Raw genomic sequence first — 16,424 nt, 5'->3', positions numbered from 1 at the left:
TTGGGTTTCACTTAGGGTAGGATTTGATTACTGTTAGGGTGCATACAAATATATATGAATGTATATAAAGATATATAGGAATATATATGATAGTATACATGAATATTCATTTTATGTATAAAAATTCAAGGTTAGGTGTCATATTAGGTTTAGTTCTGAGTCAAGGATTTGGTTTCAGGGGACAGTTCTGGTTGCAAAATATTTATCAATATATATGTATGTAAATATGAAAAAGGAAGTAAAATTACATATGAAAGTATATAAATGTATATGTTTTATCTTTGGATAGTTTCAAAGTAAGAGTTATTGTTATGTCTTAAATCTAGACTGTTCCTATAAAAATGAATATATATATGTATGTATATATATATATATGGTATTTGTGGATTTTTATGAGAACATAAATATGTTTCCCAAAGTTATACACAAATTTTTATAAAATGTTATTGTTTATGTATATAGAGATTTTGTTTAGGAATAGTGATAGTGATAGTAACAAGTCTACAAGTAGCATTAAAGTTACTGATAGGGTTTGAATATTGGTATCCATATGCACGAATAAAATATATGTTTAATATACGTGAAAATGTACAAATGTACATGGTATTGTATATGGTTAGTTATGTTTACAATTTGGTTTAGAGATAGGTTATGAATATATAAATGAATATAAAATATATGACTTATAAGTGAATGTATAAATGTCTCTATACATGAATATTCATAAAATCATGAGATCTTATTTGTGAATATTTAATAGATGGAGGAGTGCTATGGTTAGGAGTATACTGAAGTGGTGGTTTAAGAACAAGTTTTTGCTTTTTGCTGCCTGACTGCCGCCATCATGGGTCGCATGCATGCTCCTGGGAAGGGCCTGTCCCAGTCGGCTCTGCCCTATCACTGCATCGTCCCCACTTGGTTGAAGTTGACGTCTGATGACGTGAAGGAGCAGATTTATAAACTGGCCAAGAAGGGTCTGACTCCCTCACAAATTGGTGTGATGCTGAGGGATTCACATGGTGTTGCACAAGTATGTTTTGTGACTGGCAATAAAATCTTGAGAAACCTTAAGTCCAAAGGACTTGCTCCTGATCTTCCTGAGGATCTCTATCATTTAATTAAGAAAGTATTTGCTGTTCAGAAGCATCTTGAGAGGAATATAAAGGATAAGGATGCTAAATTCCGCCTGACTCTGATAGCGGAATTCACCAATTGGCTCATACTATAAGACCAAGAGGGTCCTTCTGCCAAATTGGAAATATGAGTCAGTCATCCACAACCTCTGCCCTGGTGGCATAAATTTGTGTATGTATTCAAGCAATAAAAGCATTGTTTAACTAAAAAAACAAACAAGTTTTTACTAGAATATGTATATGAATATCCATGAATATATATATATATGGAGGGATATACAAATATATATAAGATATATATGTATATTTTTATCTGATTTATTTATAAATTATTCAGATATATTTTTAGAGATAATTTCAGGCTTAAGATACCATAATGTGTAAGTATGTAAATATATATGTGCATATATGATTGTATACATGAATAAGTGGGTGAATGTATTTATATCTATATGTGCACAAAGGGGGCTGGGGATATAGTTCAGTTCGTAGAGTGCTTGCCTGTCAAGCACAAGGCCCTGGATTCAATCCCCAGCACTGAAAAAAAAAAAAAAAAGTAACTTTATGTGCACAAAAATACAAATGAATATATATATTCATAAGTACATTATTGGAATGATTACAGGTAATTACAGATTTAACATTAATTTTACATTTTGAGTTTGTGTAGTTGATGTAAATATATATTCATGTGTGTATATATATGTGCATTTGTTGATATGTAGGTTTAGATTTAGCTTTTGGGTAGAATTAGAAGAGTTTTAAGAATCTGTATTATTTTAGAGATTAGCATTTATAATTAGGGTTCTGAATATGTGATTTACTGATAGAAATTATGTTTTATATATATGTAATTTTAGGGATATATTTAGAATTATAATATGTTTTTGTATAAGAATACAGATATATAGACATATAATACCCTCAATTTTGTGTTTTTATTCTGACATAATATCCTCAATGTGACTTCTGACCCCCACATAATATCCTCACTGGGACCTCTTAATCTTACATAATTCCCTCACTTTGACCTCTGAAACTCATTTAATACCCTCTTTTTGAGTTCACTCACTTAATATCCTCGTTTTGGCCACAAACATTCATAAAATTCCCTCACTGTGACCTTTCAGATTCACATAATACCTTCACACTGTCTTATGATACTAACATAGTATCCTCACTGCAATCATCAACACTCACATAATACCATTTTTTTGAACTCTGATACTGACATAGTACCTAAAGTTATGTCCTCTGAAACTCATAAAATTCTCACTTGATCTCTGACACTCATATAATATTCTCACTTGCCCAATAAACTTGTCAAAAAATCCCTGCTTTGTCCCCTGACAGTCACATAATACTCTCACTCTGGCCTCTGACACTCACATGTTATTCACACTCTCCTCTGACATGCACGTACTACCCACACTGTGACATCTGATAGTCATATAATATCCTCCATATGACCTCTGATATTCACCTAATATACTCAAGGTGTTCCCTGTTTATTACAAAATATCCATACTATGTCTTCAAGTATTTACCTAATATATCTTCACTTTGACCTCAGATATGTAAAATAATATCCTCATTGTGACCTCTGGCATTCACTTCAAATCCTCACTATGACTTCTGATACTCACCTGATATCTTCAATATTACCTTGGTGTCTTGCTATTTTACTGCTGTAACTAAAAGGATCTGACCATCACAATTGTAGAGAGAAAAGTTTTATTCAAGAGCTCATGGTTTCATAGGTCTTAGTCCATAGAAGCAGGCTCTATTGCTTGGGGCTTGAGGTAAGGCAGAATGTCATGGCAGAAGAGCATGGCAGAGGGAAGCAGCTCACTTCATCAGGAAGCACAGAGAGACTCCACTCTCCAGATACCAAACATATACCCCATAGCCATACCCCAATTCCCATCTCCTTCAGCCTGTACTTCAGCCTATACACTATAACTTCAATTAATCCCTTCAGGGATTAATTCACTGATTAAGACTTTGAAAAGCCAATCATCTCTCCCTGAACCTTCCTGCATTGTCTCACATGTGAGCTTGTGGGGGACACCTCACATCCAAAACACAACACTTAGATATTGACAACTTAAACTAAATAAGGCCTCCATCATTCACAGAATACCCTTACTGTGGACCCTTAAACTCACATCATAGCCTCACTGAGACATCATACTGCCATAACATCCTCATTGTGGCCAATGACACTCAATAATACCCTCACTTATCCTCTGACACTGATATAATATCTTCACTACGACCTCTGTCACTCAAATAATGCCCAAAGTGTACCTGAAATACTCATATAATAGCCTCAATATGTCCATTGACATCATCCCCTCAATGTGTACTCTGAAACTCACATAAACCTTCATTCTGACCTCTGACACAAAAATACTATCATTTACTTTGTTATAGTCATATTTATTTTGTTATATACTTATATTATATTTATATTATTTATTTGTTATATATTTGTACATATTTGTTATATATTTATATTGTCCTTATGACAAGTGGTGCTCACATAATTTCCTATGCTGCTTTGCCATCTGCATTTCTTCTCTGGTGAGATGTCCCTCCAGATCTTTGCCCATTTTTAAATAGAGTATCTATTTTCTTATTACTAAGTTTCTTACTCTATTTCAGATACAAGTCTTTTTTTTTTTTTTTTGTATGTACGTTCTGAATAATTCTCCCAGTCTGTGGCTTGCCTTTTTCTTTCCTAAGTATGACTTTTTCATAGAGTAAACGTTTTTGTAAGTTTCACATTATCAATTTCCTTTCTGGATTTGTTTTGGAACTGTACTTAAGAAATCATCATGAAAATGTAATCAGTCATGTTTTCCTCTGAAATTGTACTGTTTGGATGAAGTTTGTGTAATTTGTATCTCACCCTTGTCTTGTCCATTTCCTCATATTGTTTCCAGTTGTCCCATCAGTATCTGTGGAGCAGAAATTCCTTTCTTCATCAAAAGCCTTTGTCCCTTTAACAAAATACAACAAATACATTCATACCTGATGTTTGAATTTTGATACATCAACTTTTCAACATTGTTCAAGTACTTTAACACTGTGAGAAAAATTAGTCTATTGAACCATATGTACACTGGTGTGTTTGTGCTCTCCATTAGTTTCCATTCCTCTCTGTCTACTCCTTCACAACAAAACATTTTCTTCAGTGCTTCAGCTTTCTGACTGGTTCGGAGGTCCACATATTGAGTTCTTCAAGAAAGTCTCTTGCATCTTGTCATGTATTCTAGGCTCAGAGAATCTTCTAGGAATTGGGTATTGCACTGAATGTGCAGATCAAGTTTGAGAGAATATCCTCTTAACTATATTGATTCTAACAGTTTGATCAAGGATTATATGCACTTTTTTTCTTCCTAAAATGTGACTTGGATCATTGTTTCTTTTTCTAATTTAATTTTTTTATTAAAATATTTTTTTTATTTTTACAGACACATTTTGATTCATTGTACACAAATGGAGTACAACTTAACATTTCTATGGTTGTACACAATGTATACTCATGCCATTCATGTAATCATACATATATAAGGGTAATACTGTCTGTTTCATTCTACAGTTTTTCCATCCCCATGATACTGACCATGGGCTCAGCATAGATAACCTTTACTATGTTGAGGTATGTTCCTACTATCCCTATTTTTTCTAGTGTTTTGAGCATGAAGAGGTGTTGTATTTTGTCGAACACTTTTTCTGCATATATTGAAATAACCATATGATTCTTATCCTTAAGTCTATTGATGTGATGGATTGCATTTATTGATTTATGGATGTTGAACCAACCTTGCATTCCTGGGATGAACCCCACTTGATTGTGGTACACTATCTTCTTAATATGTTTTTGGATATGGTTTGCCAGGATTTTGTTAAGGATTTTTGTGCGTATATTCATCAAGGATATTGGTCTAAAATTTTCTTTCCTTGATGTGTCTTCGTCTGGTTTGGTCAAGAGGGTGATATTAGCTTCATAGAATGAGTTTGGTAGGGTTCCCTCCTTTTCTATTTCCTGGAATACTTTGAGAAGTATTGGAATGAGTTCTTCTTTGAAGGTCTTGTAGAACTTGGCTGAGAATCCATCTGGTTCGGGGCTTTTCTTGGTTGGTAGGATTTTGATGGCCTCTTCTATTTCATTGCTTGATATTGATCTGTTTAAATTGTGTATGTCCTCCTGGTTCAGTTTGGGAGGAGCATATGTCTCTAGAAATTTGTTGATATCTTTGGTATTTTCTATTTTGTTGGAGTATAGATTTTCAAAGTAGCTTTTCATTTTAGTAGTATTTGTCATGATATTTCCTTTTTCATCACAAATTTTAGTAATTTGAGTTTTCTCTCTTCTTCTCTTTGTTACTGTGGCTAAGGGTTTGTCTCTTTCGTTTACTTTTTCAAAGAACAACTTTTTGTCAATTTTTTGAATTGTTTCTTTTGTTTCAATTTCATTGATTTCAGCTCTGATTTTAATTATTTAATTATTTCCTGTCCTCTAGTACTTTTGGTGTTGTTCTGTTCTTCTTTTTCTAGGGCTTTGAGCTGTAATGTTAGGTCATTTAGTTGTTGACTTTTTATTCTTTTCTTGAATGTGCTCCATGCAATGAATTTTCCTCTTAGTAGTGCTTTCATAGTGTCCCAGAGATTTTGATACATTCTATCATCGTTCTCATTTACCTCTAAGAATTTTTTTTATCTCCTCTCTGATGTTTTCTGTTATCCATGCTTCATTCAATAGCATATTATTTAGTCTCCAGGTGTTGGAGTAATTTCTGTTTTTTATTTTGTCATTAATTTCTAATTTCATTCCATTATGATCTGATAGAACACAAGGGAGTATCTTTATTTTTTTGCATTTACTAAGGGCTGCTTTGTGGCTTAACATATGGTCTGTTTTCAAGAAGGTTCCATGTGCTGCTGAGAAGAAAGTTAATTAGCTCCTTGATGGATGGAATATTCTATATATGTCTATTAAGTCTAGGTTATTGATTGTGTTATTGAGTTCCATGGTTTCTTTGTTTGGTTTTTGTTTGGAAGATCTATCCAGTGGTGACAGCAGTGTGTTAAAGTCACCCAGAATTATTGTGTTGTGGTCTATTTGATTCCTGGAATTGAGAAGGATTTGTTTAATGTATATGGATGCACTGTTATTTGGGGCATAAATATTTACAATCATTATGTTTTCCTGATTTATTGGTCCCTTTGCTTTATGAATCATTTTAATTATGTATATTCTGAACTCCTTTTCTCCTTTTCTGACATTTCTTCTACCATGCTGTCACTGGATTCTATTAATATAGAATCTAGGTTTGTTTAGATCATTTTCTTCCCTTGTTTTTCATGTTGTTCATGTATCTTCCCCTCTAGCAATGCAGATCTGGGGTATTACAGTTCCCCCCATAGGCTTATAGTGACCTTATAGGTCTCTAAAACCTTTTCTTTAAGGGGGAAATCAATATTATCAGTGCCCAGTATAGATAATATGCAACCCTAAACCAAATAACCCCTATGAGGATGTTAATATTATCATAATAAACAGAATGAATTCAATTATTATCTATAGTATAACAAACAGATTTGCAATAAGGTCTGCAGTTTCCAATGGAGTACAAAGTGGATGGGGAGGGGTGTAGGGTGTAACTGTTAATGGGTTAAGAAAAGAGTATACAGAGGTTCTAGATCATAGAGAGAGTGAAAGCATAATAAAAAGAAACTGGTTGTTAGCATGAGAAAAGGGAGAAAGAGACTGAGGAAACAAGTAAACTAAAGGAAAATAGAGCAAGAAAAGTAAAGGAATAAAAACTTTTCAAAACTTTTTCAAAAAAATTTCAAAAAGGAGAAAAAATCTACACTGTAAGAGTCATATAGTATTCAAACCTCCCAGTCTTCAGTAGCCTGATGTATGAGAGGCACCTGACAATGAGCTTGTAGTCTCCAGTAGGTATCACAGGATGAGATTTGCTCCACCTAAAGATGGGAGCTACTGCTTTCAGGATAATCCAATATGGCTGCTCTGGCTTCTAAATGAGTTGGCAAATGGGGAGCTGCAGCTTGGGGTATGGGTGTGGTCAGCTGGAGGTCCTGGAGGTGGGGTGTGTTTGGTTGAGCAGGGGTCCTGGAGGCAGGGTGTGGTTGGTCTGTTTGGGAGATCCCGGAGGCAGGGTGCAGTTGGTCTTGGCATCCTGGAGGTGGGGTGCACTCAGTCTGGGGGTCTTGGTGGTGGGGAGTAGTCAGTCAATCTGGAGATCCTGGAGGCAAAGAGTGGTCAGTCAGATTGGCAGGTCCTGGACACAGGGCTCAGTCAGTCTGGACAGGGGTCCTGCAGATCCTGACTGTTGTCTCAAATTGGTGGCAGCCACATGTAACAAAACCTGCAGGTACTGTGACAATGGACTTCCAGGCAATAGCAGGCAGCTGGTGCTCCACTGGCAGTCAGCAGTCAGTCTGCTGGCTGCTATCAGAAATCAGCAGGTGAACCTCAGGTGGTGGGTGATGGGTAGGTGAAAGGCACGCGATGGACAGGCAAGAGACAGGCAAATGGTGGATGATAGGCACCTGACAGTGAGCAATCTTAACTCAAAAATGTGCCGAATATGTTGGAAGACTGAAGGTGATTGCAGTAGACAAATGGGGTAAATAGCAAGGGACCAATAAGCAGCAAAAACTGCCTCACTGAGAAACAGATATCCTCTGCTTGAATCTGGAGTTATGGAGCAACAAGGAACACAGCCATCCTCTAGTCTGCCATCTTGGCTCTCTGAGAAAAGCATTATTGCAGAACATGCCCAATCCATCTACAGAGGAAGAAATGATTTTCTTTCTAGGGCTAGCAGGATATCTACGATCCTGGATCCCCAATTTTTCCGTCCTGATGGCCCCCTTGTATGAGGTTTCAAAGGGCATTCCCACTGAACCTCTCCTCAACCAGATGGAAGCCCCTTTCTAGACCCTAAGGAAAGCCCTTCTTCAAGCCCCAGCCCTACACCTCCCTAACATCACCAGACCCTTCTACCTGTTTGTCTCTGAGAAAAGTGTGTTTGCTCTGGGAGTCCTAGGGCACATTTTTGTCCCACCCTTGGCCCAGTGGCATACCTATCAAAAAGACTAGACCCCACCATAAGAGGCTGGGCACCATGTCTTAGAGTATTGGCCACAGCATTTTTCTTAACCTAGGAATAAAAAAAAAAAAAAAACAAACTTTCCTTTGGGGTTCCCACTGAAGTGCTCTCACCTCATCTGTCCAAGACTCTTACTTATAAGGGTCTGCAAACTCTACTGCCCTGTCGGGTGTTAGCCTTACAAACTGCTCTTATTAAGGACTCTTCCATTTCCTTTAAGACATGCCCTCCTTTAAATCAAGCCACCCTCTTACCCCCACCTTCTGACATACATGCTTCAGCAACCCATATCTGCCTTGATATTTTGGAAGAGTTAATTCCATGCCCTTCTAATGTTCAGGAACCTTACACAACTCTATTTTCAAATGGTTCACTGATGGGAGCTCTTTCCCCCATGAAGGGATTTGATGAGCTGGATATGCCATTGTCTCCCTGGAAAAGGTTGTAGAGTCAGGACCACTACCTAACAACAACACCAACCAACAGGCAGAACTAATCACCCTCACCTGTGCATTCACCCTCTCAAAGGGAGAATCTCTCACAATCTGCACTGACTCCAAATATGCTTTTCACATTATCCTTTCCCATGCCACTATTTGTAAAGAGAGGGGCCATCTTTCTACCAAAGGGAACTCTATTACCAACTCTAGTACATTCTAAACCTCCTTGAGGCCTCTGTAGGCCTTGTACATTGCCAAGCCCATCAGACAGACAAATCCTCACCCCTTCAGGGAATAATGAGGCAGACGAGGAGGCTAAAAGGGCTGCCCTGTTATTCACGCCAGCCCCCATTATGACTCTCCATGATCTCTTACCTCCACCACCCCCCAACAGGGAGATACTTTCTTACCTCCACCCTAACCTTTCTTCACTCTTACAATTTGCTAAGACTCATCTGCAGCTATCCTCCTCTGACATCTCATTTCTGAAAGAACTCTCCTCCATATGTGAAATTTGCCTATGAACCAATCCTATGGCTGTCAGGCCCCCCAATTTTCTGATTCAGCAGACCTATGGGATCATTCCAGGGGTAGACTGAACTTGATTTTACTCACATGCCCACAGTAAGAAAGTATAAATACCTTTTGGTTATGGTACCTACCTTCTCAGGATGGGTTGAAGCCATCCCCCACTTCTAACAAAAGGGCACTAACTGTCTCTACCTTCATCCTTCATGAAATAATTCCTCACTTTGGAGTGCCTACCTCCTTCCAGTCAGATAATGGGCCTGAATTCATCTCTCAAATTTCCCAACAACTCACCACCTTGGGGTCCCTTGGCATTCCACATTCTCTTTCACCCAAAGGCATCAGGTAAAGTAGAACAAACTAACTGAACTCTTTAAAATGTCATAAAGAGCTCTCTTTAGAACTTCACCTTGACTGGGTTGAACTCCTGCCTCTTGCTCTTCTGCATCTTTGTTCACTCCAAAGAAACTTGCTAATATTTCCACTTTTGAGCTGAGGTACAGTCATCCCATCCTTCCCCTGAGATAGTGCCCCTTCCTTCCCCTCTTTCTTCTCATATATCTGTTTCTCTTCCAAACCACATTTGAGCATTCCTATGGGGTTGTGCTGACTCCTCCCTGCCTAAATTTTGTCTGGTCCCCTGGGTGAACCTCTCCAAATAGGAGACCAAGTTCTTATCTCTCCTCCTCAGGAGGCTCCAGCCCCTCTGTCTCCCAAATGGCAGGGATTCTGTACAGTGATCCTGGCCATACCAACGACTGTCAAGGTGCAAGATTTACCAGGATGGCTACACATTTCTCAGGTTAAGCTCTACTCTCAGTCCACAATCCCCTCTCAGTTTCTAACCCTCAGGCTTCTTCCAACCAGTACTCAGCCACCCCAGTGGGACCTCTCCATCTTAGGCTGAAAGCCATCAAGCCCTCCACCCTTCTTCCAGTTCCAGAGGCTGAGACCAGAACACTGAGACACCAGACAACCACACCCAGCTGTGAGGACTGGGCTGCCAGCTACATTCTTGCTTCCCCTGCCATTCACCCTGTCTGCCATTTTCCTAACTACTGGATTTTTCCAAAAAGATCTGTCCAGGTGCCAGCTATTTTGTCCTCCCAGATTGCCCATGGGACTGCTGGAAGACTGACTCCTACTGTCACCAGGGACAGTTCATAGCCATTTCTCAGAGGATACACTATTAACACAGACTCAATTTAACTAACCCTCTCACGTCACAGAGATGTTGGATGATGTGAGAGCAGGGTTCTCTCATCTCCTGGCTAGTGCCTTAGATTTTAACAGCTCTTTGACTTTCAACAGCACCCCCTTGGAGCAGGTGATCAGGAGTGTTTCTCTTCCAATTTGCTTCCAGGTGCATATCCTGCAATGGAAGTCACCCCATAGGTTCACAAGAAAAAGGGAAGTGCTCTCAGGAAGAGTACTGCCTCTATGTCAACAAATTAGGTATTAATCAGCTTGTATGACAGGAATATCAGGACCTCACAGGAAAGAATCAGAGCCTGGCTACAAGTGCACTCCCCAGAGGAACTACCCAATCCCCAACCCCCACCTGCTGCAATGACATCTCCTTCCCCTGCATCAGTTCTATGTGCACACCCAGCAGGAAGCAGTTACTGAAGATGAATCTTCACACATATGCCCAAAGAATTCTTCTTATAAAAACAAAAATGACAGAATATAATATAAAGCTGCAATGGTCAATAATTCAGTTGGCTGTCCAGTGAGAGGATGCAGCACAGCAAGTCCACAGCTGCTGGCATGGCACTCTGTCTGTGTGGACCCACCAGGTGTTGGCTCACTGTGGTAGGCAGCAGTTGGGTGCTAGGTTTGCCCTGCAGCCTGTCCCTCACCTGGGGCCTTGGGCTGTCTAGGGCCAGCGCACCATACAACCTTGTGGGGCTCACTCCTAGGCAGTATGGCACAGGGCAGGGGAAGGCCAGGGGGAATGATTCCTCCTCATCCCATCTTACAACCCAGCTCATTAGTCTGTGATCCTAACCAGCAATTGGTCTGCTCATCAGCCTGTGCTCAGCAGCCATTGGCCTGATCCCTAGCCCGTGAACTTCCTCATCAGCAATTGGCTCGATCATCATTAGCCTGCAAAATTTGACAACTTAAGAGTAGCTCCTGTGCCATACACACTCTCTCTTCAGGGCAGACACTACTTGTCTGCCTAATAAAATCTGTTGCATGAGTTCCCACGTCTGGACTGGTTTTTCTGGGTGCTTTTCACTTTTCACTTATGCTTCCCCTGCACTCTCCTGAGTTTATGTCTCAGTGTTTCTCCTTTCAGTGTCCTGTGATTTCTTCCCATAAAACGTACTTCAAAATACTATGACAATGAGCAGCTGAAGCCTCAACAAGAGATAATTTTTATAACATTAAGTCCCACTAAATTATTACCTACAAAAGTTAAAATAGCAGAGCTTCTTCCTCAGCACATGGGATAGTGGAAAAGAGACTTTTTCTGATTCTTCACCACCTTTTCCTCAGATTGACTTCATTTATCCCCACACCACAGTATCATCTTCACATGTAGATGCCAAGAAGAAATCTCACAGTACACATGGTCTGCAAGTGTCCTCAACCAAGGCATCTCCCTGTAAGGGCACCAGGAGGAGGCTTTTGTCACAAGAGTCATAGCCCCAAAGTGTCTGCAGCCATGGTCTCTTCCCAGGTGGGTCCAAATGTTCGGGTTAGGGTTATCTCACTGTGGACATGGCCCCCAGGTGTCCCCGATCATCTCCCTGGGTGGGTCCCAATGAGAAGGAAGATTCTGTCATCACAGTCATAGCCCCAAGGTGTCCATAGCCATGGTCTCTCCCCTCATGGAGTACAAGGGTGAGGGTTAGGATAGGTCTTGACAGTTAGTTATGTCATCATGAACAGATCCCAGGTGTCCCCAGCCATAACATTTATCCAGATGAGTCCTGAGAAAGAAGCTTGCTGTGGGCACAGGACACCCATCCTTGACAGATGATTCAAGGGGATCAGAAAAAGTCACTGTGAGCAGCTGAGGATGCTCAGTGCTCACTGTTCAGCAGTGAGCCCCCTTGTGGCAGTCCTGGACATAATATTGGAAGTCAAACAGCAATAGAATCCACCATCCCATGTTTAGTCACAATATGTAAAGACAGCAGAAAGCAAAAATACATGGTCAATAGGCAAAAGTAAGTTGATTTCTTATATATCAGCAACAATGTATAAGAAAATATGGAATTTAAAAACTAGAATAAGAAAAAATTAAACAACTCCATCTACACTAGCACCCCCAAATTGAAATCTTAAATTATGTTTTAAATTAAAATTGTACTTTCAGAAAACCTTGAAACACAATTGAAAGAAATCAAACAAAATATAAATAAATGCAGAGGCATTCCTTGTGTAGGCCTCTACATAGTCAAGTTAAAGTTCTCCCAAACTTGATCTGCAGGTTCAATGCAATTGCACTTAATTTTCCAGAGAACTGTTTCTGAACCTAGAACAGATGACACAGACTACAGAAGGACAAAGAACTCACACCTATCAGAAAGTTGCAGTAGTGAGAAAAATGTGATGCTGTGAAGGAATACACAAATTGATAAATGAAGATGAGTGAAGAACTCAAAACACACAACTACATACAGGCAGCTGGTTTTGTCAAAGGGAAAAGACCTTCAATGAAGAAAAGAGCATCTGCTGCACAGATAATGATGGAGTGTTTGGAAACTGTATGGAAGAAATGGACATGGAAAGTATTTATACAGTTAACAAAACTCACTCAAAATAGTTCACAGGCTTATGTTTAAAACATGAAACTATAAAAAATATAGAAGAAAATATTTATGACCATGTTTCATGATGAGTTTTTTAATACAACTCCAAAATAAATCCATTGAAAAAGAATTGATAATGTGGATTTTATTAAAATTGAAATTGTCCCTGGGCATGGTGTTGCATACTTGCAGTTCCAGCTACTAGGGAGCCTGAGGAAAATCAGATCCTGTCTCAAAATAAAAAATCAAAAAGGGCTGGGAGTGTAGCTCAGTGGTAGAGCAGCCCTGGGTTCAATGCTCAGTACCAGAACTTTTTAAAAATAAAAAGGTCTACTTTGAAAAAATTCGTAAGTGTACAAAAAGATAAGCCACAGAATGGTGAAAATATTTAGAAAATACATATCTAAAGTGGACTTGTATCCCAACTATGATAAGAAACAAACAATCCAATGAAAAATGGGTGAAAGTCTGAACAGACAACTCACCAAAGAAGAAATGAAAATGGCAAAAAAGCACAGACATGCTGCTCAGCATCACCTGAGATGAGGGAAAATAACCCACACTGCTGGGATGGCCCCACATGTGTATTAAGTGGCTACAACCTTCTCCAGTGTAGTACTGATTGGAAGATGTAGAACCAGAACTCATTTATTCTTTCACTGCTGGTGGAATGCATAATAGTTCATCGCTTTAAAAAAGGTTAAGTTAATGTGAACCTAAGAATTTAGACATCTATCTAGAAAATATGTCTTGAACATGTGTCTAAATACAGAATGCAGTTACACTCAGAAGTTCTATTCAGAATGGCCAAATAACTCAAGAAGTCAGGATGTGTCATACTGGGTGTACCAGGTGGACCAGAGCAGAGGCCCTAATGTCTCCAAGCTTCCCCAGGCCTCTTCTCTGGTCTACCTGGCCTTCCCTTCCTTGTGCTGTACACTGGGGCAGAGTGAGTTCTGTGTGGAAACACCTGTAGATGAAGTTGAAAAGCTTAGGCTCAGGATCAGTTGCTGCCTATGGAAAGAGATTTGTTAAAAATGTGTAGATACAGTTGATAATCTTGGGAAAATTCAGGTCTGCGACTTTGCCCATAGAATCCTCCTGGGGAAGGACAGCCAGACATGGTGGCATCTTCAGAAGCCCCACAAGACCACAACAGCAAGAGAACCTGGAGCTGGCTACTATTAGGGCCCCTGTGACCAAAGGGCTTACTGATTAGTTTGGAGGCTCTCATGCAGCAGCTTCATACCCCCATCCCAGATATTAATTTTATCCCTTTCCTCAGGTCACAACTGCATCCTGAGCTTGCATTCTGTTAATCATCCTGTTTGGTGTTGCAGAGAGTGCTGCACCAATGCTTAGTCCTGGTGTAGAACTTCTGAGATTCAGTGTTCTGGTTATTCCACAACATACATTTAGACATTTAAACTGAAATAGAGCCCACCATCCCATGCCTTGATCTGAAAAGATGGTGCTATTGTTTGAATGTTTGCTGTCTACATTTAATGTGTTAGAAACTCATTCTCCAATGCCCTGCAGCCCAGAAAGCCCAGTGATGGATAAGCCACCTCTCACACCTCCTCCATCTTCCTACCCAGCCAACCACAGTTGGGAGCAGCTAAGATGTCCCTTTTAATCTCATCAGGAAAGATGCCTCAGGAAGGCACAGAAGAGGATGCTATACCTGGTCATTATGTCTCATCTATGTCCACTGAGCCCAGGTGGCCCTTTAAGGAAGTGAAGGTAGAGAAGGCTGGGGGGTCACATCCCTCTTCTCAATCACAATGAATTACAGTCCAGTGGAAAATCCACTCTTGTCTACCCTGCCTGGGCCTTCATCAGCCAGTTTTACCTCTCAGCAATCAAGGGAGAAGCCCCATGGATATAAAGATGTCAGAATGCAGCCCACACCCCACTCAGAAGCAATGTGCAGCAATGTGGCCTTGTGCACAGGTGGTGGGAAAGTGGCCAGCAGAACACTCCCCTGTTTAGGGAGGACTTCACTACACATAAGTCACAGGGAGCTCATTTCTGATCAGTGGCTGCTGGGCTGAACAGATCCATCTTCAAGTCCTGAACATTTTAAAATTCTTCCTTTAACACAGGGAGCTAACAACCACACTACTGAAGTATGGTAGTTGGCTAAGAAGCCCTTGATACCTCACAGCAGAAATCCTCAGGAAATTTGAAAATTCTGGGGGTCTGTTTTTTATTCAAGATGAAGTTCCATAACATGTTGAAAAGCTGACAATCTGCACCTGCTCTTCCTGGGATGCTGGCCCGGCTTCCCAGGTACATATCTGCCCTGGTACTCCTAAAAGTTCAAGTAGCAGCCTGTTTCCCCAGAAGGCATCACAGGAGTTCTACCTTTCACTGTACCCAGAAAACCAAAACAGCATTACATGCAGAGGGACCTCTGCCAGGTTCCAAGGCCCGCCATCCCCCTGGTACCTCCTGGTCCTGTGAATGCCACACTCTGGACTCCGGAGGGAATGCTGCCCTGAAGCAGTCCCACCCCAGCTCCCAGTCCACTAATGTACATCAATGAACTTCATCTGTTTATTTCAACAGCACCGGCCAAACCCTCCTCCACCATGAGCTCTAGATCAGGAGCAAAGAGGGAAGCATGCGGTGCTCATGGGGATATCTCACCTTGATGGAAGGCAGGAGCTGGCTCAGCTCTATGGCAAACATGGGGCCTGGGATGGCAGATGATGCTGGCAGCTGCTCTGGGATCCTGGCAGAACAATGTTGGAATGCACTCTGCACAAGGGGTGCTAGGTTACAGGATACTCCTGTCCTGCTTTTTACCAGAGTGGGCTCTGTCTCATTGACAAATCATCCCAGCAATGTTTCTCCACAGTAGAAACCATCATAGGGTCTTTTTTTTTTTTTTTTTTTTTTTGGCCGTACTGGGGGTTGAACCCAGGACCTTAGTGCTTGCAAAGCAAGCACTCTACCAACTGAGCTATATCCCCAGCCCCCATCATAGGTTCTTGATGCAGAACCTGAACACTCTCTTCCAGTACCCACCCGTGTGCAGGGTGTCTGTTAAGAGGGAAATGTGACACACCGTGAGTAGGGCCACTCCATGAGTCATATGGCAACTGACAACTGGGTGTCAGAGCAACTTCATGGAGAGGACAATATGAAGGAGGAGATAGTGAAGGATGGCCTGAGGTATGAAGGATATGGGAGGCCATTAGGACCAAGTGAGGGAGCAGGAGAGAAGGCAGAGACTGAGCAAAAACAATCACTCTGGGCAACAGTGATTCCTAAATAGGTCAACACATGTTTTCATATGACTAGTAATTGCACTTCTGGGGTGCACCAGCAAAAGTGAGGGCAAGTTTGCAGAGCATACATGTGAAGGAATGTTCAAAGCAGCCTTCTGGTAATTTCCCA

The 16,424-nt window shown here is 40.5% G+C and overlaps 1 protein-coding gene across 1 annotated transcript; it reads left to right on the top strand.

Annotated features, from left to right (window-relative positions):
- Positions 1 to 824: 824 nt before the first annotated feature.
- On the top strand, positions 825 to 1,337 carry LOC306644595 (small ribosomal subunit protein uS15-like; the record flags this gene model as incomplete). The annotated part of the gene is given in 2 exon segments (XM_079111648.1): positions 825 to 1,197; positions 1,199 to 1,337. Coding segments are annotated over 2 exon segments (492 nt in total). The 5' UTR covers positions 825 to 844.
- Between the last annotated feature and the right edge of the window lie 15,087 nt (positions 1,338 to 16,424).

This window comes from Sciurus vulgaris (assembly GCF_902686455.1).
Source record: "Sciurus vulgaris genome assembly, chromosome: 14".
In the NCBI taxonomy this organism is placed as follows: Eukaryota; Metazoa; Chordata; class Mammalia; order Rodentia; family Sciuridae; genus Sciurus; species Sciurus vulgaris.
This window is presented reverse-complemented; position numbering and strand designations above follow the sequence as displayed.